The sequence below is a fragment of the Vipera ursinii genome (assembly GCF_947247035.1).
Source record: "Vipera ursinii genome assembly, chromosome: 3".
Taxonomy (NCBI): domain Eukaryota; kingdom Metazoa; phylum Chordata; class Lepidosauria; order Squamata; family Viperidae; genus Vipera; species Vipera ursinii.
Window position 1 is genome coordinate 94171223 of NC_139516.1, and position 25397 is coordinate 94196619.

The 25397-nt window shown below is 41.5% G+C and overlaps 1 protein-coding gene across 5 annotated transcripts in view; it reads right to left on the reverse strand.

The window, feature by feature from the left end:
- Positions 1–25397, reverse strand: part of CFH (complement factor H) — a 121411-nt gene that overhangs the window by 29890 nt on the left and 66124 nt on the right. For all 5 annotated transcript variants that reach the window (XM_083358884.1, XM_083358883.1, XM_083358885.1 and 2 more), the window contains 5 exons: positions 15410–15607; positions 14305–14487; positions 12364–12546; positions 11386–11565; positions 2821–2994 (listed from right to left, as the gene is read on the reverse strand). In XM_083358884.1, the coding sequence (XP_083215010.1) occupies positions 2821–2994; positions 11386–11565; positions 12364–12546; positions 14305–14487; positions 15410–15607 (918 nt within the window). The remainder of the gene's footprint in view (positions 1–2820; positions 2995–11385; positions 11566–12363; positions 12547–14304; positions 14488–15409; positions 15608–25397) is intronic.

The following is a 25397-nucleotide window of genomic DNA, read 5'->3' on the forward strand; positions in this document are numbered from 1 at the left end:
AAAACATTGACTGAATGAACATTGGAATGAACAATGAATGAAAATATTAGAAAGTTGAGGGAAGTTATATTTAGAATCAAGTGCTCCATTTTAAGAAAACTAATGCTGAACATGGTCAAACATTTATCTTAAATGCCTAGAAGGAATCCCAACAGAGCTAGATGGTTAAATATCTGAGCAAAGACAACTCTCTCCTTCAGATTAAATACTGAAGAAAACTCAGAAATAAGTAGCTTTTGTTGTTGAGTCTTCCATGGCTTAAAGAAAAGGAATTTTTGTTACATCAATCACAGTTACATTCTGGACTAGCTTAGGAGCTTGGGAAATGGGGCACATTGAAGTGTTTCTTCTTATTCCAGGGCTGGTTCCAGTCGATGTAAGGTGGAGCAGTGTAGTCTGAACTTCTTGGTTGGTGGGGGTGAGTAAAGGCTTAGCCCCATCCTTTTCCAAATATCTACATGAAGCCGTTGGGGGAGGTCATTCCCCAGTTTTTGTGCAGTATTATCATATTTCAATTATACCTACTTTACATTTTTGTCACTAGTTGTTCAAATGAAACTGTCACAGTTCTGTCATAGTATCCAGATGGCTGTGAGGATCTGAATGGGGAAGAACAGATTTTATATCCAGCCTAACAAGACCAAGTGGCTATGGGTTATTGACCTTATCAGTCAACCTTGACTCTCAGTGGGGTTGCAGCTTCTTGCTTGGGTTCAGGTCATACTTCTTGACCACATGGCTCCTACTTGACGAACAGGTGGCAACTGTGGCTAGAGGAGCCTTTGTGAAACTTCATCTTACATGCCAACTGTGCTTGATCCTGGATCAGACCAAAAAAATAGACATCATAGAAGCCTGAAACACATTTCATTAATATTGGATATAGCAATCTTGCCAATCTGAATGTGTTTCCATTCTTCCTTCTTTTATATATCATGTAATTTAGACGGGTTTTGTATATATGCCTCCTCATTTGGGCTTCTGCAATATTTATTTCTTCACTGACTTAGTAACAGCTCTTCCTTGTCTCTATCAAAGACATCCTCTTTAGTCTTTAAAGGGGAACTTCTCACAGTCATTGATGCCTTAGTCACCTCCTGATTGAATTATTTCAATGTGCTATACATGGGACTGTGCTTGAAGACCATCTGGAAAATTCACTTCATCCAGAATGCAATGATGTGAATAATTATGTATGTCTATCATTTTGCCCACAAGACCTATGTACTCTATGAGCTGCTGTGGCTCCCAACAGGCTTCAAAATGCATTTTCAGGTGCTGGTTACTGTCTATAAAGCCCTACATGGGACAGGATTGGCTACTTTAAGGGCCAACTGCTCCCAAGAGTATATATTGATCTGATTTCCTTCATTGGGAAAATGTCATCTTATGGGATCAAGATTATGTGCCTTTCTGATGGATGTACCAGCCTTTTTGAAACATTTCCCCTCAATATAGAATTGGTCCCCACCTTAAAGACCTTTGGAAAGGGAACATCTGCTGCCGGCATCAAGCTCCCTGCACCCTGTGCGTTCCCACAGAGAGGGCCTCCTCAGGGTGCCACCGGTCAGAGAATGTCGACTGGTGGCCCCCAGGGGGAGATCCTTCTCTGTGGGCGCCCTGGAGCTATGGAACCAGCTACCGGTTGAGCTCCGGACGGCGCCCGATCTGCGCTCCTTTCGCCGCGATCTGAAAACATACTTGTTCGATCAAGCCGGCCTGGCCCGAGGGGGGATTGGTGGGGTTTTTATCATTTTTATTGGGGCTTTTACTATGTATCAATTGTATTTTAATCGGGCATGTATTTAATTATCTTTTAGTTTTTGTAAATTTCTGTGTTTTATTCTTGCCCTGTACACCGCCCTGAGTCCTCCAGGAGAAGGGCGGTATAGAAATATTAATAAATTAAATTAAATTAAATTAAATTAAATTAAAAGCAGCTAAGACTTTTCCTTGTCCTTTGGATCAGGAGAACCAGATTTTTCAAATAAATAGTTTGTTATCACCATTTTATTTTCTTAGAAGGTGTTAATAGAATGCTTTTCTTATTATTTGTTCATCATTTTTTTCTTTTTGTATGCTTCTTCTTGAGCAGAGGGTTATACTAAAAAACTTCCAAGTTCCCTTCCAACTCTGTTATTCTGTTACTTCTTTATATATTTTTTTCTTTATGATATTCTTAATATTTTTTCTTTTCTGTTTTTCTTTCTCTTTTTTCATCCTTTTCTGCACTTCTTATTTTCCTTTTTTCCTTTGTATTTTTACTGTTTTAATTGTAATCTTTTATAAAGTTTAATAAAAGTGGTATGTTGTTTAATGATTACAATTAAAAAACAGACTGCCAATCCAGCTGTTACATGTCAATACAGGAGAACTGCCATTTCTTTCTTTTTGCAATATATATTTCTGGTTTTGTATAGGTGATCTGTTCAAGCCTAATAAACATCTGTATTGAGAGTGTCAAAACAGTATATTACAATAGGCTTGTAATTCTGCTACTTGACTTTTTTTTCAAAAGTCCTATTATTATAATGAAAAAATGCCTTTAAAATAAAAACCCTGAAAAACAATATTACTATTCATATAAACATTTTTTATTTACAATTTAAGAATACAGTTTTGCTGTTTTGTTGCTTATGTATAAATGGAGATGTGAGAAACCCATTCAAAGCATCCTGGTAAGAGAAATCTGTTTACTGACCAATGATTAGCTTTCCTCACACAATCTAGAAAACAGAATATTTTTTTTTAAAACCCTGTCCCTATTTTCCCTCCTCCCGCCTCAAATACAGTAATAATTCTTAAATTGCCCATATTTACCTTTACAGACTGGAGGCTGTGGAGACCATCCAAAGTGATAACATTGTGCAGATTCAGAGCCAACTCTTGTGAATCCTCTGTCACAGTTAAAACGCACCACCATTTTATGCTGAAATACGTCCTTTCTTGGATTAATTGTGCCATTTTCCAAAAATGGAGCATGACATACAAATGCTATACAAATGTTGAATTAAATAGAATAAGGTGATTTCAGAATGAAACTACTTGCGAGAAGGTTTGAGGCACTTATGCTTATATATAAAATAAACATGATTTTATATTCCTTATGAGTTCTACTATACATTCCTCAGAATTTCCCAGTATTATACTGGAGTGGAGTGGTGGCGCTGATTGTCATCTGGGAATCCCTTATGGCTTCTGAGGGCCACCAGGTCACCAGGTGTGAGACCCTGTTCTTTAAACTGCCCTCTAGGGATTAAGTGGGATTGTTACTATTGTTCGTGCTGTACAATATCCTCCCTGCCTGAGCTCTTTCATTCCATTTCTAGGATGGCAGTGTAGTTCCCCAGACTTCAGAGGACTTCCATTTGCCTTCTCTAGGAGTGGGATCAGATGACTTAGGAGTTCATGCCCATCTTGATGATCATGGGCTTAACCAGAGCCCAATATGGGATAATGATCACACTCCAGATCTGGTTTCCTGTTGGAGTTGTGGCTGTGTCATCTGAAATTGGGGGAGTTTTCAGCGTCTTAGATCACACCCTGATTACCATGGGATTCTGTAGTATCACTATGGATCCAATAGATTGGTCTGTCTTGGGCAATGGATATATAGGTTTTGGGGGAGCTGGATTATCAAGTCTTATGAAACTAAGAATCTTGTGATTAATCTTTAAAAATATTTCTCAATAAATTAATTTGATTTGTACATATACGTCCATCAAAATAAATATCAATATCAAGTAGGTTAGGTTGAATAAGGAATTTGATCTAAACAATAAAAAGCTGCTTTAACAATATTTCAACAGATATTAAACTTTGCATTGTTTACCCTGAAGGTGCTTCTTCTGGAGATTCAGTTGCCTCCTGAAAAAGCACCTTTGGGACAACCATGACCTGGATGACTGAGAATCTCCATAAACATTTTGCATTATTCAATAAAAATGATATCTTGGACATTGGACTCCATTGCATTTGTATAGAAAAGAAATGGGTAAATTAATCTATCATCAGAGATTAAATCAGAATATATTTCAATGAAACATGTTTTTGCAATGCCTAAAATAATTAAATTAGGTCGTGTTATTGGTGGTGTTTTCCATCTTAGGATTTGTCCTAGGATTGCTTGTTTCTGTACTGTGTGTCAATGCTGCAAACATTGACATGTTTTTGCACTGACAATATAAGAGACAGCCTTTTGTTTAAACTGCTTCACTTTCTTGAATTGAGGGAATTTTCTAACAACTATTTTGAGAAGATTAGAAAAGCCCGCATACAGAATGGGAGGTGAGACCTCATATGTAAAACTAATTGGATAATGTGATTTATGACATGTACATAAGGGCAGGGATTGTGTGTGTGTTACAATGGGTTTGGGGGGAGGAGATTTCAGATTCTGGCATCCTTCCATGAGTGCCGATGTTTCGTTTCATTACTAAGACTTTTTAGATAAATAATATTCCTGCAATTTGTTTGAATTGTCTCATTCATTGGAACTATCATGCCAGAATCTCCTTTCTTTCAAAGGGGGGTCCTGAACCCCCACCACTGTCTCCGGTAAGAGAGATAAGCTGACAAAAATTCAGGGAAGAATCCTCAAGATGGAAAGGGAAAGCCTGGTTGCTGGCAAAACTTCTGAAGAGGAAATAATAAATACTTTTCTGTGGGAAGATGAATTTGGGCCGATCTCCAAACCTCAGCAGATAACTGAGCTTATCTCATCATCAAGCTGGAACCACTCCAGTAGAGAATACGGAGGCCAGACTATGCGGCAAGAGGCCCCAGAAGCAGAATGGGGAAGAGATGTCAGATCATCAGCCAATGAGAATCTGGGTGAGTGGAAAATCCTGTCTGCAGATCAGACTGCCTGCCAGACCCAGGAGTCTGCTGCCAAGCCCTCCATACCCATAGAGACAGAGGACCCCAGCCTGGGGCCTCTGCAGCAATGGGAGGTTGGGAAGCCCCAACTCACACCCTGGATGCTATCTCTTTACTCTCCTACCATCAGGTAGGAGATATAGGAGTATAGCCAGCCACACCAACAGGCTGAAAAACACCTTTTATCTGTGGGCTGTTAGGCTTTTGAATGAGAAATAACTTTTGTGAATTTTATGCAGAATTGACTTGGGAGGCCGGTGTGTGGTGTAGTTGGTTCACATTGTGTAGTAAGATGGAGGGTTTGTTGTCACTGTGTGTTGGGAGGTGGGAGCACAAAGGGAGGCTCAGCTAATCTCAATGTATACATAGTTGTACTTTGACAATAAAGGTTCATTTCACAAGTGAAAGACAAAAACCTCTGAGCTTGCCCCAGCTAATAGAAGCCTTGCAACATCTGGGGGTGGTACAGAAGCTTGGAGATCAGGAGCTGGTGGGAAAACAACAGCAAGGGTGGCAGCAGCAGGACACAAACATGCAACCCCTGAATGTACAGCAGGACCAGTGGGGCCAGCAGCAGTGGGGACCCTGGCAGCCATTAAATCAGCAACCAGAGTGGGGCCAGCAGCAACTGGAGACACAACAACAGCAGTGGGGGCCCCAGCAACCATTTAACCAACAACCAGGGTGGGATCAGCAGCAATGGGGGCCCCAGCAACCAATAATCAGCCCACCCTTCAGAGCAACCTTCGATGGGGACCCAGAAAAACTGATTTTCTTCTTCAACCATGTACGCTCTCATTTGAATTGCTGGGCCCATCTCTACCCAGACCCAGGTGCTATGGTTGATGTGATTGTGTCCAGCCTAGAGGGAGAAGCATCCGAATGGTTGAACAATTTATATAATGAGCAGGCCCCTGACTTGGAGGACCCCCTCCTTTTCCTCCTGGGCTAAGGGAAATATTTGAGGACCCATCCGTCGGCCTCAGAGTGGAAGTGCAAATCCACCAGATAAAACAAGCGGGCCGGCCTGTCCTGGAGTACGTGCGGGAATTTCGAAACCTGGCCAGTCGGATAGAGAAATGGCCTGAGCAATCCATAATTCATCTTTTTAGAGAAGGGTTAGATGACTACCTTTCTCTGGCATGTACAGTATCTACCAAGCTGTGCCTGACCAACTGCATGAATGGTACCAGGCAGAGGTGAAATTAAATGTTCAGCTCACGCGCTATAAGAAGCCTCTCCTACCTGAATCCGAGCCAAGGTCAGAACAACCTGAATGGCACTCACCCCCACAAAGATCTCCAACTACAGTGATGGCTGAAAGACCCAATCCACCTGTAGACCTGGCAATTAAGTGTTTTGGATGCGGACAGCAGGGACATCGAGCAGCGAAATGCCTGGTCCCCTTCCCCCAACAGCAGAACAGACCAGGACCAGCAGTGAGAAAGAAACCTGCACAGCAGCTAAAGGGAGAGAAATCCAACCAGATGACACAGGAACCTGTTGTCCAGGTCACATCCCCCACACAGGAGGACACCAGAACTCAGACTGGATCCACCCCAGTTCTACCCTCTTTCAACAGTGATGACGAAGGGGAGAATGACCCAATGGTGAGTCGACGCATCCTACCCTTTTTATTGCCTGCTAAACTCATAATCCCTAAGTCAGGGGCAGAAGTAGACCTGAAAGTGTGAGTCGATACTGGCTGCTCCCAATGCATCATTAGCCTGTCATGTGCCTTAAGACTGGGCATACGGGGTTAAGGTGCTCTCCAAACCTGTGAGGTTTGAGCAAGCCAATGGCTCCCTAATGGGAGGGACTTTAGTCACACAATTAACAGAGCCCTTATGCTTGGAAATAGGCGAGCACTGGGAATTTATTCACTTCCTGGTAGCTCCAAAGATTCTGAGACTGTGATGTTAGGACTAGCCTGGCTAGACAAATGGAAGCCATTTATCTGGTGGGAAAAAGGAATGAGAACTGTGAGATTACCCATATGGCCTGATCCCCCCATTGATTCAACAGATGTTACAGGGGATTTTAGCCCACCTAATGAGCAAGTGCACATGGCTGTCTTACGACCATCTGGTGAGCCGCTCATCCCCAGTGAGTACCAGGACCCAGCAGAGGCATTTAGTGAGAAAGAATGTGATACCTTGCCTCCTCACCACCACAATGATTGTTCCATTGAACTGTTACCAGGGGCCAAACTCCCCTGGTAACAGTTCATGTATGCTATGTCCCCCCTTGAAATGGAGGAGATGCAGCAACATGTGGATACAAACCTAGCGAGGGGATTCATCAAACGGGGCAAGTCTACTGTGGGAGCCCCTGTGTTGTTCAAAGAGAAAAAAGATGGGTCTTACGTCTCTGCATGGACTATAAAGGCCTAAATGCTGTGAGTGTGGAAAATAAATACCTTCTTCCCCCTCCTGAAAGACTTACTAACCCACCTGGAGAAGGGGAGCGTCTTCACCAAGTTAGACCTGGGAGAAGCATATTACCGGGTAAGAATAAAGGAGGGAGATGAGTGGGGAAAAGCCTTCAACTGCCCCTTGGGAAGCTACCAATTCAAAGTCATGCCATTTGGACTGCAGGGAGTCCCAGCCATATTTATGCAGTTGATTAATGAGGTCCTACATGAATATTTATACAAAGGGGTTCTGGTTTATCTTGATGACATTCTGATATACAGTATGAGTATGATTGATCACATAAGACTGGTCAGAGAAGTGTTAAAGAAACTATTGAATGCCAAACTTTATGTAAAATTGTCAAAATGTGAATTTCACCAAACCCGATTAGATTATCTTGGCTATAGAATTTCTGCTGAAGGCAGCGAAATGGACCCAGCCAAAGTGAAAACTATAATTGAATGGCAGCCCCCAAAGACTCACAAACAGCTCCAAAGCTTCCTAGAGTTTGCCAATTTCTACCGTCAATTCATTCCCTCTTTTACTGAGATTGCTCTACCCCTTACAGAACTACTCAAAATGGGTAAGGGAGGGGAAAAAACCATGACCTGGCAAACCACTAGCATGGACTATGAGTTGTCAGAAAGCTTTTGAGAATTTAAAAAGACTATTTGTTGCTGAACTGATCCTAAAGCACCCCTGCCCTGGGGAGCCCTTTGTAACTCAAGTAGATGCCAGTGACGTGGCAGTCAGAGCTGTGTTACTACAAAAGAGACCTACAACCTTGTGCCTACACCTCTAAGAAATTCACGGAAGGTGAGAGGAGATGGACAATCTGGGAGAAGTAGGCCTTCGCAATTAGGTGGGGGCTGTTAACCTGGCGACACTATTTAGAAGGGAGCAAGGTGCCTTTTGAAGTATGGACAGATCACAAAAAATTAGAGGCACTAAAAACTACCCGCAAATTGTCCCCAAAGCAAGTGCAATGGGCACAGTACTTTAACTATTTTAACTTTACTTTAAAGTACATACCGGAAAGGAAAAACATCCTAGCTGATGTGCTATCCTGAATGCCACAGTACAAAAGTGAATGCAAAGAGGTCTACAAGGCAATTATCCCCAGTTCACAACTTGCAGCACAACTCACACCTCGCAGAACCCCTAATCCTGATGACCCAGGAGTGAAGATGATAAAATGAGAGCTCCTTACTGATCAATGGTTCAAAGATAATCAAACATCCCTAACATGCAGGGATGGTTTGGCATACATGTGGGAAAAAATGTATCTACCTGAAACCCTCCATCTCATTGCTCTCAGACACAGCCATGATGTAAAACAGGCTGGACACTTTGGATATTTAAAAACTCTACACCTCATCCACTGGCAATTTTGGTGGCTGGGGCTAAAACGAGATGTGGAAAACTATGTCAAGAGTTGTACTGTATGTGCCACCATGAAAAGAATTCCAGAGAAGGGCTTCCTGTTTGGCAGCCATCGGGACAACTGGGAAATGCTGGTGCTCGGCTTTCCAGATTGGTTTTTCTTCGTCTAGTGACCCTTAAAGGGTCAGAAAGTTGCCCTGGAGGGGCAATGAAGGAGGAGAGATACTTCAGGAGCTCAGATCAGGGGGAACCTTATCGGAGCGAACTGTAGGACGCTCTGGAAAAAATGAAGGAAAAGGCTGTTAAGATCTACCAGCCACAGCCATCTCCAATAGGAAGAAAAAGGACTACAAATCAGCGAAATTTCAACTGCGTGCTGAAGCTGGGTGAGCAAGATTTTCTCTTTCCTTCTCATTGAGGATTATAAATTTTGAGCCCCTGATGGAAAAGGGCTGGAAAGTAAAGACCCCCAGAAGATTTAAGAGCAGTGAGTGGGGGGGGGGAAGACTCTTTGTTAAAAAATATTGGACATTGATAAATAAGCCAAGGAGGACATCTAGTGGTGAAAGAAGAATGAAATTTCTGATATACTGTTGTTGATTGAAGTTAACCTTGACAAAAGACACCTGAAGATGATAAGACTGCTTTGTTGTGAGATTGAGAGTCAAAGCTATTTCTATTGAATTTGGCTAAATTTAAACAGACATTGTTTTGGCTTTAGATTGTAAGCTGTAAAATGACTTCATCGAATATTACTAGACTTATGAAGAAAACTTCTTCTGCACCCTCAGTAGGACAATCCAGTCCTACAACACAGGGATCTATTGAAACAATGTTGCAACGTGAAAAGATAAGTACTGCTCAAAGTGAAACACAGACTTCATTAAAATTTCTTCAAGATCTTATGTTAAAGAATCAAGAGACTTTGGAGAGGAATCATTTAGAGATGCAAGAGAATCATAAAAGTACACAAACTAAACTGGAGAAATTAAATGAAGAAATTTTGGATATAAAGGGAAAATTTGAAACTCAGAATCAAATGATAATAAAAAATCAACAGAAAATACACAAAATTGAAGAAAAAAACAGATGAGAATGATAAAAAGATAGAAATATTACTACAAGAAAATGAAAAATTAGAGAACACAATTAAGATTTTAGAGATGGAAAAAGTGGAACATTATTTAAGATTTCAAAACATTCCTGAGGATAGAGAAGAAAACATAGCAGAGGTGATTATTGACATCCTGGAGGAGACTTTGAAGGCAGATCGAGGAGAAATTCAACTTGAGCTAGATGATACTTTTCACTTCAGTTCAAGCTATGCAAGAAGAAATAAGCTGCCAAGAGAAGTACATGTACGGTTTACAAAGAAGACAATAAGAGATGAAGTACTATGGAAATTTAGAGATGAACCAATACAATATAAAAATAAAGAAATTGTGGTCTTAAAGCAGATACCTAAGAGAGTTAGAGATACACAAAGACTACCATTTTTTGACCATGAAATTGATTGCCAATGGCATAAATTTTAGATGGTTGATGCCGAAGGTATCTTAATAAACTGGAACAATACAAGGTATAGACTGGACTCAATTTGGAAAGCAGAAGATTTTGAAGTGAGGAATAGGTCAATTTTAGATGAAGGAGTAAAACTAGGTCAAGAATTCCAGAGAAAAACCCTGGGCTACTGCAGTCGGTAACAGACCCTTCACAACTATGGGAAGAAATAGCTATGGACTTTATTTTAGACCTACCCAAGAGTAGAGGAAATACTGTCATATGGACTGTGATAGATCTGTTTTTGAAGCAGGCTCACTTTATTGCCGGATGTCAATGCAGCAAACATTGACATGTTTTTGCACTGACAATATAAGAGACAGCCTTTTGTTTAAACTGCTTCACTCTGAATCTTGAAGGGAGGAAATTTTCTAACGAAGATTAGAAAAGACCTCATATGTAAAACTAATTGGATAATGTGATTTATGACATGTAGATAAGGGCGGGGATTGTGTGTGTGTTACAATGGGTTTGGGGGGAGGAGATTTCAGATTCTCCCTCCATGAGTGCCAATGTTTCATTTCATTACTAAGACTTTTTAGATAAATAATATGCCTCCAATTTGTTTGAATTGTCTCATTCATTGGAACCATGACACTGTCCTTGCCTAGTCACACAGTAAAGCTTTCAATGCACTAGGTGATGAGGAGTTTTGCTTTTCAGTCAGCTTGTCTCAAAGCCCGATGCTTAATGGTCCAAGGTCACCCAGCTGCTTTCTGAATTGAGAGGAAGACTTAAAACTGGATTTCACTGCACTTAGTCCAGTATCATTACACCATGCTGGCTCCCCCTGACATACACTGTGGATGGATGATTATAGTGAGATATGGTTATACTTTTTATTATTTGTTACGTTTTTTATTTAACATCTGTGAATATATGATAAATAGATTATTATAGAGAAAGTTATAGCTAATATTTACTGTAGAAATTACTGGAAGAACAAATGTGAGAAAATTAAATACATGATTGGCTATCCTGAATTATTCTACTTTTTAAAAGTTTCTATTTGAAAAGCCAATTTCTGGAAAATAATTTAGGATTATAATACTTTTAAGTATACTCAACTGTAAATGCAACATTATGGAAAATATTCTTGATGAACTGATTTAGACAACAAGATTATTAGACTGGTGTTTCATTAACTTACCCACACAACTAGGAGGAGTAGGTTCCCATCCTTTCTCAGTGCACAACATGGTGTCACTGATGCTATTTTTAGTGATTTCAAACCCCTCTTTACATTCATAGTGAAGGGCATCTCCAGGGAAAAAAACAGGCTTAGTTGTGTTGAAGATAAAATTATCTGCAGGTGGCTTTAAGCATGTCCCTAAGGAATCAAAGAGTGGATATTATTAATGTCTCACTGTTCTTTTCTCATGAGTCTAAGTTGTAAGCTCAACAATTCTCATCAAAGAATGACCTCTTAGGGATAGGTCCATGCACAAAGCAAATCATGAGTTGCTATAAATAGGTTCTTACTGCTTCACACTAGTGATTTTGACAAACATGGTTACCTGCTTTTCAACCAGGTCAGGAGGTCACATTAGACAATTTGGTATTGCAGACTACTTCACTGGCCCTTTCATGATTCTACAGATGCATAGTTTTTCAGGACTGTGCTGAAGTTGTAGCTATCTGAAGTACTGCAGACAGTTGCTGTGTGAGCACTTTGTGTCTTTCAGCAGTTTTTGCTTTTGAATCTGAACTAAACTTTGTCCATATTATATGTTGTGCAGAGAACATGGCAGATGCTCAAAAGGTTTTCTTGCCATTTTACCAGCTTAAAGAGATATAACTCTCTCTGTAAATATAAACTCCATAATATATGTTTTCTGTTTTCATCTATAGGATATTTTGTGATGTGGCATAAGGTCTTGGGAGGACAAAAAATAAAATGCAAATTCTACAAACTGTTATGTTTACAATAAGTGTACACATATTTAGCTTACAGTTTTTTTAAAATCATGATCCCATACAGTCATTTTATACTATAAGTCTATAGTTAGATTTCTTGAAGAGCTACATTTACAAATGGTTGTGATATCAAGCTATTCTTCACTGAATAAGATTCCATGTCTTTGTCTATGCCAGTCAGTTTCAATCTAATGGAATTGTATTTACTTACTGATACATTCTGGCTCTGGGTTCCAGCCCTCTGTATGGCACTGTGTCTCTACCTCAGTCTCCCCTTTTGAGGTTGTATAGCCATTCTGACAAATATATTTTGCTTTATCATTGATCTGAAAACTCTGTTGCTCCGGTACAAAATGCCCATGGAGGAAAGAAACCTTACAGTGATGTTCAACTTCTAATGGAAAAAGAAGGATAACATGTGAACTCTTCTGTTTATAAAATGTGAATTCTTTATAAAATACCTGGGAAACCAGTGGAGCTAGATGAAGATTGCCTCTTTTCAAATAAATGTGCTGAGAGACTGTTAAGAAAAGCTGTATACAATATGTTGGAAAATCCATAGGCAGATTGAGTGGGGAAATTAATGTATCTGTTTAGGCAGGTTCATGGCTGTCTTTCTTATAGAAACTTAAGGCATCTAATTTTCCCTCTAATTGCATAAAATAAATCTTACTGCCATATAAGCTATATGTATTCCATACTTTAGTAGCCAGATCTGAGTCTGTATTGGCATTGCTATATGTGGATTATGGGCTGCAGGTTCTCACTTCTGTTTTGAATATCCTCTATTCTGCCCCAAATCCCTTGGAGTTTAATGTGTGACAGTATCAGGAGATTTGGAGTTTAATCCTTTTAGGATGCTGTTGGCACCCAAATTTATTAATCTGCAAGAACTATAGGGTTTCTTGAAATTGCTATGAAAAGATAAATGAAGAATAATAAATTGTAGCTAAATCCAGGAAAGATGGGAGTATTTAAGGAGAGTATTGAAAACTCCAGCTCTACATTCTATTCCAGATAGGATTACAGTGCTTCAACTCAAAGGAAACCACATATGGCCTGGGATTTTCAATCCCTAAAGCTGTAAGGATATATTTCAGTTATGCAGAGTGACACATAATAGTAATAACATGATACATTTCAGTATTGGCGTGAGCAGAAGAACAAGTTATGTAAGTTAGTAGGATGCTATGTTACAGCTTTACTGTCAATGAAGACTCAATCAACTAGGCCAGGGGTAGGCAACCTCGGCTCTTTTATGACTTGTGGACTTCAATTCCCAGAATTCCTGAGCCAGCTATGCTGGTTCAGGGATTCTGGGTGTTGAAGTCCACGAGATAAAAGAGCCAAGGTCGCCTACCCCTGAACTAGGCCAAATGTGTCTAAAGGTTTATGTAAACTACTAATGGAAAAATGAAGGCCAAACCTTTAGACACCTTTGGCCAGGATGATTGAGATCCATTGACATATTGCAACTCATTTTGGGGAGAAACTCCTAAAGTTGGTATGGCAAGAGTTGTTACATTACAATACCTCTCTGACTCTCTGCCTAACTAATTTTGCCCTGACTAATGAAGTTGTTTGGGTGAGCAATGAAATATCTTAAATTAACAAAGTTTGGCCCAGTTGCCATGATTTAACCTTTAGACACAATACAACTTAACTGACTACATTTAGGGCAGTGTCATATTTTAAGACTTTTGTGAAATTGTGAAAGTATTTGGAGCACAGACTTAATTCTTTTTATGCAAATGTACACACACACACACACACACACACACATTGAGGTTTTAATAATGTGCTAGATGCAGTCAATTGTTTTAGTTGCAAAATATTTGTTAAAATGTATTATCATATAATTTTGATGTTTACTACTGTTTATTTTACTGTTCTTTGATAATTGCCATTTATTTATTTATTTTATATTTGTATATTGCACAATACTCAACAATTTTTAGTGGGCCTCAGATCTTCATTGGAGACAACCCCAAATCCCCTTTGCACATCAAAACACATCAATAATAAATAAAATGAAAACAATGATTAATTGTTAACAAACTATACACACACATACACACACAGGCATACATACAGCAAAGCATGATAAGCAATTTCAGGTCAGGCAATTATAGCTGACATTCCTACAGTTTACCTGGTACGACACATTTTGGAGAAGGTGACCACCCCCTTTTTGTGCAAGTGACTGTTGATTGCTGGTTTGCAGGAGAATATCCCTTATTACAAGCAAATGAAATGTTTTCACCTTCTATGTACGTGTTCTGGTAAGGATTAATGAAACGACCATAATAAATATATTGAGAAGGATTACATGTTTCTGAAAGCAAAAAAGAGCAACTTGGTTTTATTTTTTATGGTTCTTGGAAGGCAATTCATACAATGCATGATATCTAATTTACAGAGATGAAAAAGAAGTGCAGTATAAGGCATGGTTAGCCACAGAGGTATTTACGCACAGAAAAATTGTTCAATTGTTCAAGCCGATATTTTGACTAAGCCTTTAAATGCAGGCAAGCATCAATGTAAAAGCATTTGGGTTAACAGCTTTTTAGCTTTAAATGAGTGGAGTGTCAAGGTATTGATTTAATAGCTAACCAGTTTATGTAATGCTGTAAGAAGATTTAATGATGTAATGTAATTTAAGAGATAAGATGTAATGATGGGAATGATTCAGCAGGGTCTGTGTCCCTTTAAGAGCCTGTGTATAAAGGGAAGGCTTTACTAGTGTGTCTTTCTCTCTCTTCTGTTTCCTGCTATAATTTTGGTTTGTTGGATCCTGCTGTATTAGCATGTGTATGTACATTGTTCCTGGTGTGTGATATTGTAGATAGTGTAAAATAAACCACCATTTGATGCAAACCACTATTTACTGTGTTTACCCCTGGGTTATCTTGTGCAGTAAGACTGTGCATGCTCTGACATAATTCACAGAGATGACAAGATATGAAGAGAGGAGGAAACTGATGAGGAAGAACCCTAGCTTTCTGTTTATATTTTATAAAAGACTCAACTCAGCTTTTACCTCTCTCATTTAAGATTTCAGTACACCTTCTTTTGCAAACTGTAGGCTCCAGAACAACCCTTGAGAAAAGACAGCAGTGGAAGCAGGCAGAAGAACCAAACAGGCTGAAATCTCTATAGGATGCTACTTCTTCAAAGGTAAAGCAAGGTCAGGCTAGCATCTGGCCCGTTTTGCTAATACTTGGCAATATCTACTGCAAAGGGAAAGAATTACTCACTGAAACACTTTAGTTCTGGTTCATAGCGAGAACTGTTGCATGTAGCTGTTTGCCATGTATTCTGTTTGCTTGCAGGCAGAAAACCACGATTGCAATGAAACTGAATTGTTTGTCGGTGCCATATTGGGAATGGTTTGTAGTATTCCAAATAATCAGTCATTCCTCCATTTTCTATGCGGATATAGTCACAGCCCTTTGCTGCAAAAAAGGGATAGAAAAAATAAAGTAAGGCACCCAGAAAATTCAGTTCATTTGCTTTGCTTTAGACCGAACTAGCATCAGAGATGAACCTGTTATTAAATGTTATTGTTCTAGTGCAATAGCAGAATTTGACCTGGATTTCTGTCCTGGATCTGAAGAGAAAACAGAGTGACAAAGAGTGAAGGAGGAATAAAAGGTCCTTATTTCTTTTGCTTACAGTCTGTGAGGGCTATGAGGAGAATGGAGTGGTGTTGATTTGACATCTTCAATCTTATTCTTTTTCTACCTTCCTTTTTATCACTGCACAGTGACTTATTCAAGCATTATCATACTTGCTGTTATTGTTGTTATATTTACATTCTGCCTTTTCATATATGAGTCAAGGCAGCAAACATAGCTCATACTTCTAGCTTTGATTTTCCCCACCACAACCACCTTGTGAGGTGAATGGTGCTTAGAGAGTGACAGGCCCCGAATCACCCAGTGGTTCTCCTGCCTAAGGTGGGACTACAATGTACAGACTCCTGGTTTCAAGGCCAGCACCTTCAAGATTACGCCTAACTGGCTCTAGAGTATAGATTTAGTGAACAGTATTAAGTGAGAAGTAAGAAAGAAATAGGTTTGTAAAGCTTTTTGTACAATACAAAGCCTTCTTAGAAATACACCGAAGGTAACATTGTTGGAGATCTGCAACATTTTTTTAAAAAGCTCACTCACAATGTTCAGGACTTTCTGTGCTTTCTTGCATAAATTGATTCTACTCAGTAATCTTGGGCATAGATTGCTAAATAAAGGCTTAAATTTCTAAAATTAAGCCTCTAAGCTTCTCCTTGCTCCAGCTGTTACTCATGGTTAGCTGTTTTCTTGCAATCTCCTGCATTCTAGTTTAAAAGTGCACCTCTTTGTTTTTGAAATGATTTGCCAAGGCCATCTACTAGTGATTAATAGTGGTGAATGGGGTCAGGAAGGGACAAGTTTCAGGCTCACAAGCAACAACTTTAACAATTACATGTGCATAATTAGAGGTATGAATTATTGAAGGAGAATAGTATATAAACAGCAAACCCCTTTCTAGGAATAAAGTTCAGCTAATGCGTAATGATGAAAGCTGTCCGTTGTGAACAATCCTAGCAAGGGCTTGTGCTCAGTAAAGACCGTGAACTACCTTCCATATAAATAGTCATGGAACTTCTTAACCCTGGCCACAATGGCCAAGGCCTCTTTGTCAATTTTTGCGTAATTGTGCTCCACTGAGGACAAGGTCTTTGAGTAATAGGTGATAGATGTTTGTCTCCCATCTACCGATAAGTGACTCAGCACAGCTCCAACGCCGTATGGGGACACATTACATGCGATGCAAACTGTCAGCTTTTCATTAAAGTGTGTGAGTACTGAGTTCAAGGACAACAACACCTTTACTGCCCGAAAACTCCTTTCGTGGAGCTTGGTCCACTGCCATGGGGAATTTTTTGTCTAAGAGCCGGTATACCAGCTCTGCCACTGTGGCCTTGTTGGGAGGAATGAATGATAAAAATTCAGGAGGCCCAGGAAGGCTTGAAGCTTTCCCTTGGACCTGAGCCTTGGTGCCAGCTGAATCACTTTCAGCTTTAACTCTGCAGGATGGATGCCCTTGGCATCGATTCAAAACCCAAGGAATTCTGTGGACAGAACGCCAATCTTGCATTTCTCTCTCCTTTATCTAGGTCCCACAGTGCAGAACTGCTAAAGGATGGCTCTAAGCCACTCAGCTAGAATTTATGTGGACTCCCCGGTGATGAGTACATCATCAAAGTAGGGGCAGACCCCCGGAATGCCCTTGAGCATGTGCTCCATGATCCCCTGAAAAATCCCTGGGGCGACACTTAACTCGAATTGATGGCGCTTTATCTTGAAGGCACCCCTGTGCGTAACAATCGTTTGTGTGGCTGCCGTGGCCTTGACCACCGGTAGCTGTTGATAGGCCTGCACTAAATGTAATTTAGTGAACACGTGACCTCCTTGCAACAATGCCAGAATATGGCTGATGACTGGGATGGGGTACACATGCTGCTGCAGTGCCAGGTTAATGGTACATTTGTAGTCAGCACATATTCATACCTCTCCATTGGCCTTGAGTGGTGTTACAATGGGGGTCTCCCACTCCCCACTATCTACAGGCAGCAAAACCCCCTGACTCACAAGCTTGTCCAGCTCTGCATCAATCTTATGCTTTAATGCAAATGGCACATGGCGGGGCTTAACCCGAATTGGCGCGAACTGGGGATTAAGTTTAAAAGCTATTGGAGGACCCTTGTAATCTCCCAAACCTGGGCCTAAAACATCTGCAAATTCCTTGCAGACAGAAGACAAATTTGTCATTGAGTCTGGTGAATTCCGGTGACCTGGATGCCCAATGCATCGAACCAATCGAGCCCTATGAGGCTCATACATTTGGCCATCTACCACAATAACATCTAGTGGGCCTGAAAACCCCTTGAACTTCACCGCAAGTGTGGCCTCGCCCTTGACTGCCACTCTGGAATTCTGGATATTGGATGGTTGTATCTTGACCCATCTGTTACTTCGGCTGCAAACGTGCCAAAAAATGCCAATGGAGATGATGGACACAGTAGAGCCTGTGTCCAGTTCCATTTTTCATGGAACACCTTGAAGTTCAACCTGCAATTTAAGACGTCAATGGTCACCCGTGCAAAAAATGCTCCGGCGGCTGGAGCAAAACCCTACTCGGTGTTGCCCTGGGGCCCCAGTACCTCTTCTGAAAGTCTTGTCTGGCTGGCGGTCTCTCTAGTGACCTCAACAGATGGCGGCGATGTGGCCTGGTTTTCCACATGCCTCGCACATGGCTGTCCTGAAACAGCAATCTGCACGTTGATGGTGGCCTCCACAGTCCAAACACCTCAGGAACAGAACTGCCTTGTCAGTTGGCCTTGTTCCTCTTTTGTGGTCCCACTGAATTTTGTCGATTCATGGTCGGAGTCGGTGTCTTCCACTCGTTCAGCGTCCTCGTGGTGGACAGTTTCTGTAGATGCCGTGCTTTTGGAGGACTGCAAGATAGTGGGGAGTGGGAGACCCCCATTGTAACACCACTCAAGGCCAATGGAGAGGTATGGAGAGGAGACTTACCAGGGAGGTAGAGGGTGCCGGGTGGCGGGGCGTGTCGCAAAGGAAGGTGTTTGGGAGAAACGGGAGTTAAGTAGGGGATGGGCGGAAGTGGGTGCGGCTGGGTGGGGCGAGGGTGTATACATGCAATGTGTATTTAACAGCGTTGGATGTGGGTAGCAGCCAACGCTGGCTTTGTTCCGTTTGAAGATCGTTTGCTTTTGCTTATTAAACCGTTTTTGGAAACTCAGCTTTCGTCTCGGTTGCTTGAATCTCCTGCTCTCCGGACGAGGCTTGGCCCCTCCAGCAGCTTTGTCTACCAGGCCTCTTGAAGTGAGAGAGTCTCCTTCACAAAGATAAGTGGTCTCTTAGTCACTCCTCTAGGTCAGAGAAATTGTAGAGTCACGAAGCTTGACGAAGAGCTGTGATGAATTCTGTCACCGACTTGCTGGGTTGCCTCCATGCTATCACTGAAAGTTTTGGTTCACATGGTGTAGTAAGTTGGAGGGTTTGTTGTCACTGTGTGTTGGAGGGTGGGAGCACAAAGGGAGGCTCAGCTAATCTCAATGTATACATAGTTGTATTTTGACAATAAAGGTTCATTTCATTTTCATTTCATTTTTTTCAAAACGGTCACACAGCTTCTTGGTATGTATAACTTTTCTTCCACCCAAGGTAGTCTGTTCTTCATTGTGCACACGTGTCTATTTTTCTGGAACCATTCATCCGTTTCCAAAGTTTTCTGGAAATCAATTCCAGTTTGGCTATCCAGCTGCACTTTTAATTTAGCTTGGGCTCTGGTAGTTATTGGCGCTATCAGTTGTGATTCCACCATAAGTGACTTAGAATCAGTGGTTCGTGTGCTGTTATATTAGGGCATGCAAGATAGTGCATCTGCCAGGAAATTCTTTCTCCCCGGCAAATGCTTGAGCGTAAAGTGGAATTGGTGAAAATGTTGGGACCAGTGGGTTTGCTTGGGGTTGAGTTTCCTGGGTGTTTTCAATGCTTCCAGATTTTTGTGGTTTGCTCACACCTGAAAACAAATTTTATTCCCTTCAAGGAACTGACACCATGTAAGTAATGACCACCGTATCCCATATGCCTCTTTCTACCACATGGGCCAGCGCTGTTGCATTTTGCTGAGTTTCTTGGATGTATATGTGCAGGGTTGCAATACCCCTTCATTGTTTTCTTGTAATAATACAGCCCCCACTGCCACATCGCTTGCATCTGCCTGTATAATAAAGGCCTTATCCATGTATGGGTGTTTCAGAATAGGTTCTGCAGAAAAGAGTCTCTTTAATCTCTCAAATGCTGCTTGGCATTCCATTGTCCATTTTAGTGTCTGGCTAGGTTTTACTGAGGATACCCCCTTCATTTTTAGTAAGTTCATGAGGGGCAGAGAAATCTGGGCAAATGAGGGGATGAATTGGCGGTAAAAGTTTGCGAAGCCCAGAAAACTTTGCAGTTGTTTTCTTGTGCAAGGTGGTGCCCATTCTAATATTGCTCTAACCTTCTCTGGGTCCATTTCAATGCCCTGTGGGGATATGTGATAACCCAGGAAGTGTATTCTTTTCTGGTGGAATTCACATTTCGATAATTTGGCATATAGGTGAGCAGCTTGCAGTTTCTTTAAAACCACTCTGACTAGGTTGACATGTTCCTCTTTTGTTTCAGTGAAGATAAGGATGTCATCTAGATAAACCAGGACCCCCTTAAATAGGTGCTCCCTTAGTACCTCATTGATTAATTGCATAAATACTGCGGGGGGCCCTTGTAATCCAAAAGGCAAAATTTTGAATTGGTAGCACCCCACTGGGCAATTAAATGAGGTTTTCCATTCATCTCCTTCCTTAATTCTAATGCGGTAATACGCCTCCCTTAGATCTAGTTTAGTAAAAAAAAATTCCTTTCAAGAGGTGTGATAACATGTCCTTCATGAGGGGAAGGTTATAGGTTGCTTTCACTGATTGTGTTCAATAGGCGATAGTCAATGCACAAGTGTAAAGAGCCATCCTTCTTCTCTCTAAAGAGGACTGGAGTGGCCATTTTAGGCTTCGCTGGCTCAATGAACCCCCTTTCTAGGTTTTTCTTTATGAATCTTTCCATTTCCTCCTTCTTCTTTGGGCTCATGAAGTATAATCTGGGTTTTGGGAGTTTTGCCCCTGGCTTGAACTCTATGGCACAGTCCGTGGGTCACTGTGGGGAAAGCTCATCTGCCCTCTCCTTGCTGAACACTTCAGCAAGATCTCTGTATTCCTCTGGTATTTCAGGTAGCCCCTTTTCTTCTCCAATGCTTTTTCCCTTCTTAATTTTGGTTGATCCCCTTGAGGTTTTAAGTCCGTGGGGTCCCCTTTTAGTAAGCTGATTTCTGATGCCTTCCAATTTACCCAGGGGTTCCACTTCTTTAACCATTCCATCCCCAGGATCATCGGGCATTCCATGCCTGGAGTCACTATAAACGTTATGTCTTCCTCATGGTTCCCCAGGGATAGGTGGACTGGTAAAGTGGCTAGGGTAGCTGGTAACCCCCCTGCTATGGACCCATCTAACTGGCCAAATGAGATTGGTTGTTCTAGCCTCCTCAACGGAATGCCCAGATTTCCCACTAGCGTTGGGCTAATGAGGCAGCGGGTGCAGCCAGAGTCTATTAAGGCTTTCACTTTGACAGCTTCGGGCATGGAGAGAATTAATATAGTCACTGTCTTGAGGATGGGTGCGATGGGTCCACTTACCAGGGGTTCGCCTTCCGAGCTGTCCTCTGAGGCATCCACCAAACCTGCAGTGTAGGCGGGAGTTCTTTCCCCGCATTGAGCAGAGGTTAGGGATTCCACAGCCTCTATCACTCTCGTGGCTGATTCTTTTGGCTTTGCTGGAGACTTCCCAAATTTTCTGGCCAGTGATCTGTCTGGGTTGTGCTGGGGGGCTTTCGAGCAGCATTCTATGGCCTGATGCCCCTCTCTCCCACATTTGAAACAACCCATTGGTTTCTTAGCCATAGCCGGTGGCTTTGCTGGCTCTCGCTTCGGCTCAGTTTGGGAGCGGCTCCATTGTTTTCCTCGGTGGTGTCTCTTCTCTGCTTCCTCTGCCAGGACGTACCATTTGTCGAGTTATTGTGCGTCCCCCTGGGGCAGGCAGGCATGGTATAGGTCGTAATTTAGGCCATCTTTGAAATGGCTAAGGAGGATGTCTTCCGGCCAGTTCAGCTTGCTGGCAATGGCCCAGAATTCTTGCATATATTTGGCTACCGACCATCTGCCTTGCCTCATAATTTTGATTTGTGGGGTTTGCGGTCGGCCAGGGGGTCCTCAAATTGCCTTCTCAGAGAGGACATGAAACGGTTGAAGTCATTGAGCTCTGGGGCATCGGAGTCATGCAAATTCACCACCCAATCTGCAGCCGGTCCGTCCAGAGCGGATCGCACGATGCTGATACAGGTTTTGTTGCTGGGGATGTACCGGCTGTATTATTCCATGTAGTTGAGGACTTGGGCTAGGGAAAACCCCAAGAGTGTCAGCTCCCCCTTGAATTTTGCATCCAGCAGTGGAAGTTTTGAATGGATCAGTGCCTTGGTCATTGGTTGTATTGTCTTCCATCCAGATCGCCATCTGTGGTTCGGCGAGGAGTGGGGGCTGCTGAAATGGTTGCTACTGGATCAGTGGATGGCCCCGGGACTGCAGTCACCCCTCCCCCCTCAGCGTCTCTCCAACTGCTGCTCTGGGTGCTGGTATGGCTGTGGGGCTCAGAACTTTCCTCTTCTAGGGGGCCAAGGGTTCTTTTCATTAGGTCGATAGCTTTCTCAAGGATTCAGTTCGAGTGTTGTGCCCAATTTCCTTCCTCTTCACTTATGTGCAGGGATCTTTCCATCTCCTGCTTCCATTCTGGTTGGTTGAGCCCCCATTTCAGGGTCACTTTTCTTGATTTCTTTTCCCACTTACTTTTTTTTCCAACGCCCATCGACCACCAAGGTTTGTGGTTATGCATCTCCATCTCTTCTCCTGAGGAGTATAACACTTCAGATCCCAACAGCTGGCAGGGTTCTGGTTGGGGAACGGGCTCTCTCTCCAGGAGAATTTCTCCCTTCCCTGCCTCGTTGTCTGACATTTTAATTTTTGCAAAGTCCCCCGGCAAGGTTCTCCCTTCAAGGTTGACTATTATTGCAGATACAGTCTAATGTAAGGACCCACTTCAATCTACATCTTAAGAAGACAGAACTCTTGGAAAGATTTTCTTCCAATAGGAATCTTTATTAAGAGAAAATAACGGAAGGCATGCTAGACTGGATCTGGGGAGCCCTCCCCATCATTCAACGTTTTAAAGTGTTCCCAAGCAGCCCCCCTCAACCCGCAGTTCTTCCAGGCGATCCAAACCAGCAGATTCTAGGTGTTTATTTCAGGGAAGATACTGTCAGTCTGATTCAGTTGGCACGATCGTTCAATCTTTTTATTGCCCATACTCCAAGTGTTGTATCTTTCCCCCCTCCCCTTTTCCCTCGCCGTCAGTACAGGGAAGAGCTTCAGAGCAACATAGGATGAAAGGCAGATGGCTACATTGTTATGTTTAGTATACATGGAGTGAATCAAGAAAAGGTTACTTTGTAATGAAGACAGGAAGTGAAAGCAACAAAAGTCCCCATGCGTTCCCCCTCCCCTTTTTTAGTATGACAGAATCCAGGAGAAAGCAAGGGCTGGATTTTTAATCAGAGAAGATAGGTAGAAATGAAATCTAACTGGATTCTGACAGATACCTTCCTATCAGTTTCTTGAGGACATGAATACACACCATTCTCCTCAAACTAGGGGTGGCCCATTGTGGGAACCACATCTACCTCTTTGTTTTTTCTTTTCTTGCTCTGCGTCAAAATGGTATTTTCTGATTTCTGCTAGCATATCTAGTGCCATGCAGTCTCTCTGCAGTGCTTCAATAGATAGGGAACCTTCACTTTTCCCTGAGCAATGGTAGCTTTCCTCCACAGCTTTTTCTCTTTGGGCTGCCTGACCCACTTTAGAAGGAAACATTTCCTGTAAATTCAGACTACATTTGCTTACTCAGGCACAGTTCAAGCCTGGCCTGGGGCTGCTTATGCCAAAGGGGCAATTACTTGGAATATCTGATTCACCAACTGCTATATGGCAATGATGAGCATACCACTGAAAAGTGCAAGAATTTGTTGTGAGCAGGTAATATGGCAGCTGTTTTTGTGTCCCTGTATCTGCTTGTCTTTTTATCCCATGTAAATATCCTATTGTCTTTCTGCACACTCCACAGCATACTTCAAGGTACACTTGCCACTTCCTGCCAGCATTTCCTTGTAAGCTAGGATGAAATTCACAAGCAATCTGAACATTTCTCCTTCTAGCTGTAAAATTATCCAGGATTGTTCTAAAAAACTAATACATCTTTGTCCCAAAATAACACAGTTGGTAGATTGCTAGGCTGGAAAATGGCCAGTAGCACCCCTTCTTTGTTCCAGAGATTTGTCAAATTGGTTATTTTTAGATGAAAATCTTACAGACCACTGGTAGACTGGTTTACTCTTCTTACTGTCACAGGGGACTTTCAGAAGACTTGTAACTTATGGTCAAAAACAACCAAAATGGCAGCTTATCTATATGAAGCAGTGATAAACTAATTGTTTATCATATCTTTCCTGCCCAAATAGTTGAAGCCTTTGTGAACATTCTAGCTGAAGTGTGTGAACTGAGCAGAAAACAAACATCATTTCGGTTTTAAAGGATTATAATAGCTACAGTATCAGCAAATACTTTCTGTTTGGGCAAGATGACTGAACTGTTTCTTAAAAAATACTGATTAGGGAGGAAAAAAATGGAATACTTTATGTGGTCTGCAATGCCCTCTTGTCCCTTGGACACTATCACCTGACCCTCTTCTTCAACATTATTCTCAATGTTAAGTTTCTGCCACTAACTTGCTTGCAAACTTGGCAAACTGAATATGGATTTTAGTTATCTTGACATTCTGCTGAGAAACAAGCTCTGTCATTTCAAAGAAATTTCTGACTTGTGTAGCTGAGGAAAGCAGAGGACGATCAACCACTTTTGACTACATACCAATCAACAAGGATGACTTTGAGCAAATCTATGCAAGTACAGCCTATTGTTTTCCTAGCACATGTCTGTATACTTCTGCCTGTATCTCAGGTTCAGATGCTGAACTGGGCAATGCCTGTGGGAATGTGCTATGTGTTAAGCTTTTAAATCAGAAAGCAAGCAATACAATTTGTAAACTCACTTTTGTAGCATTAGATTTCCTTCTCTCACTGTGACAGGATGTGGTTTCTTTAAAGAATCAGAGTGATTCTTTAAAGAAACCTTCTTGGGTCCTGACAATCTTCTGAGAGATTCTCTCCCCTGCATTATGACTTCTGGATTACAGGTTACTGATAATATGGAGCAGGTCATCATTCTATGGAATGAGTTTATTATTATTTAATCTGTTTTTATTCCATTTTTATCTTTTTTTCCCAATTTTACGATTATTATAAAAGGCTTTAGGATTATTTTTTGATGAAAAAAATATTGCACTCCCACTATTACTACTGATAGTATAATAAACTAGTCTCCTCCCACAATAATTATATCACCTTATCTAGCATAACTATAGGAATATCATTCATAAATAATGAAGCAATTTCTGCTCCAGAAAGAAACTTCATAGAAAAAGCTAC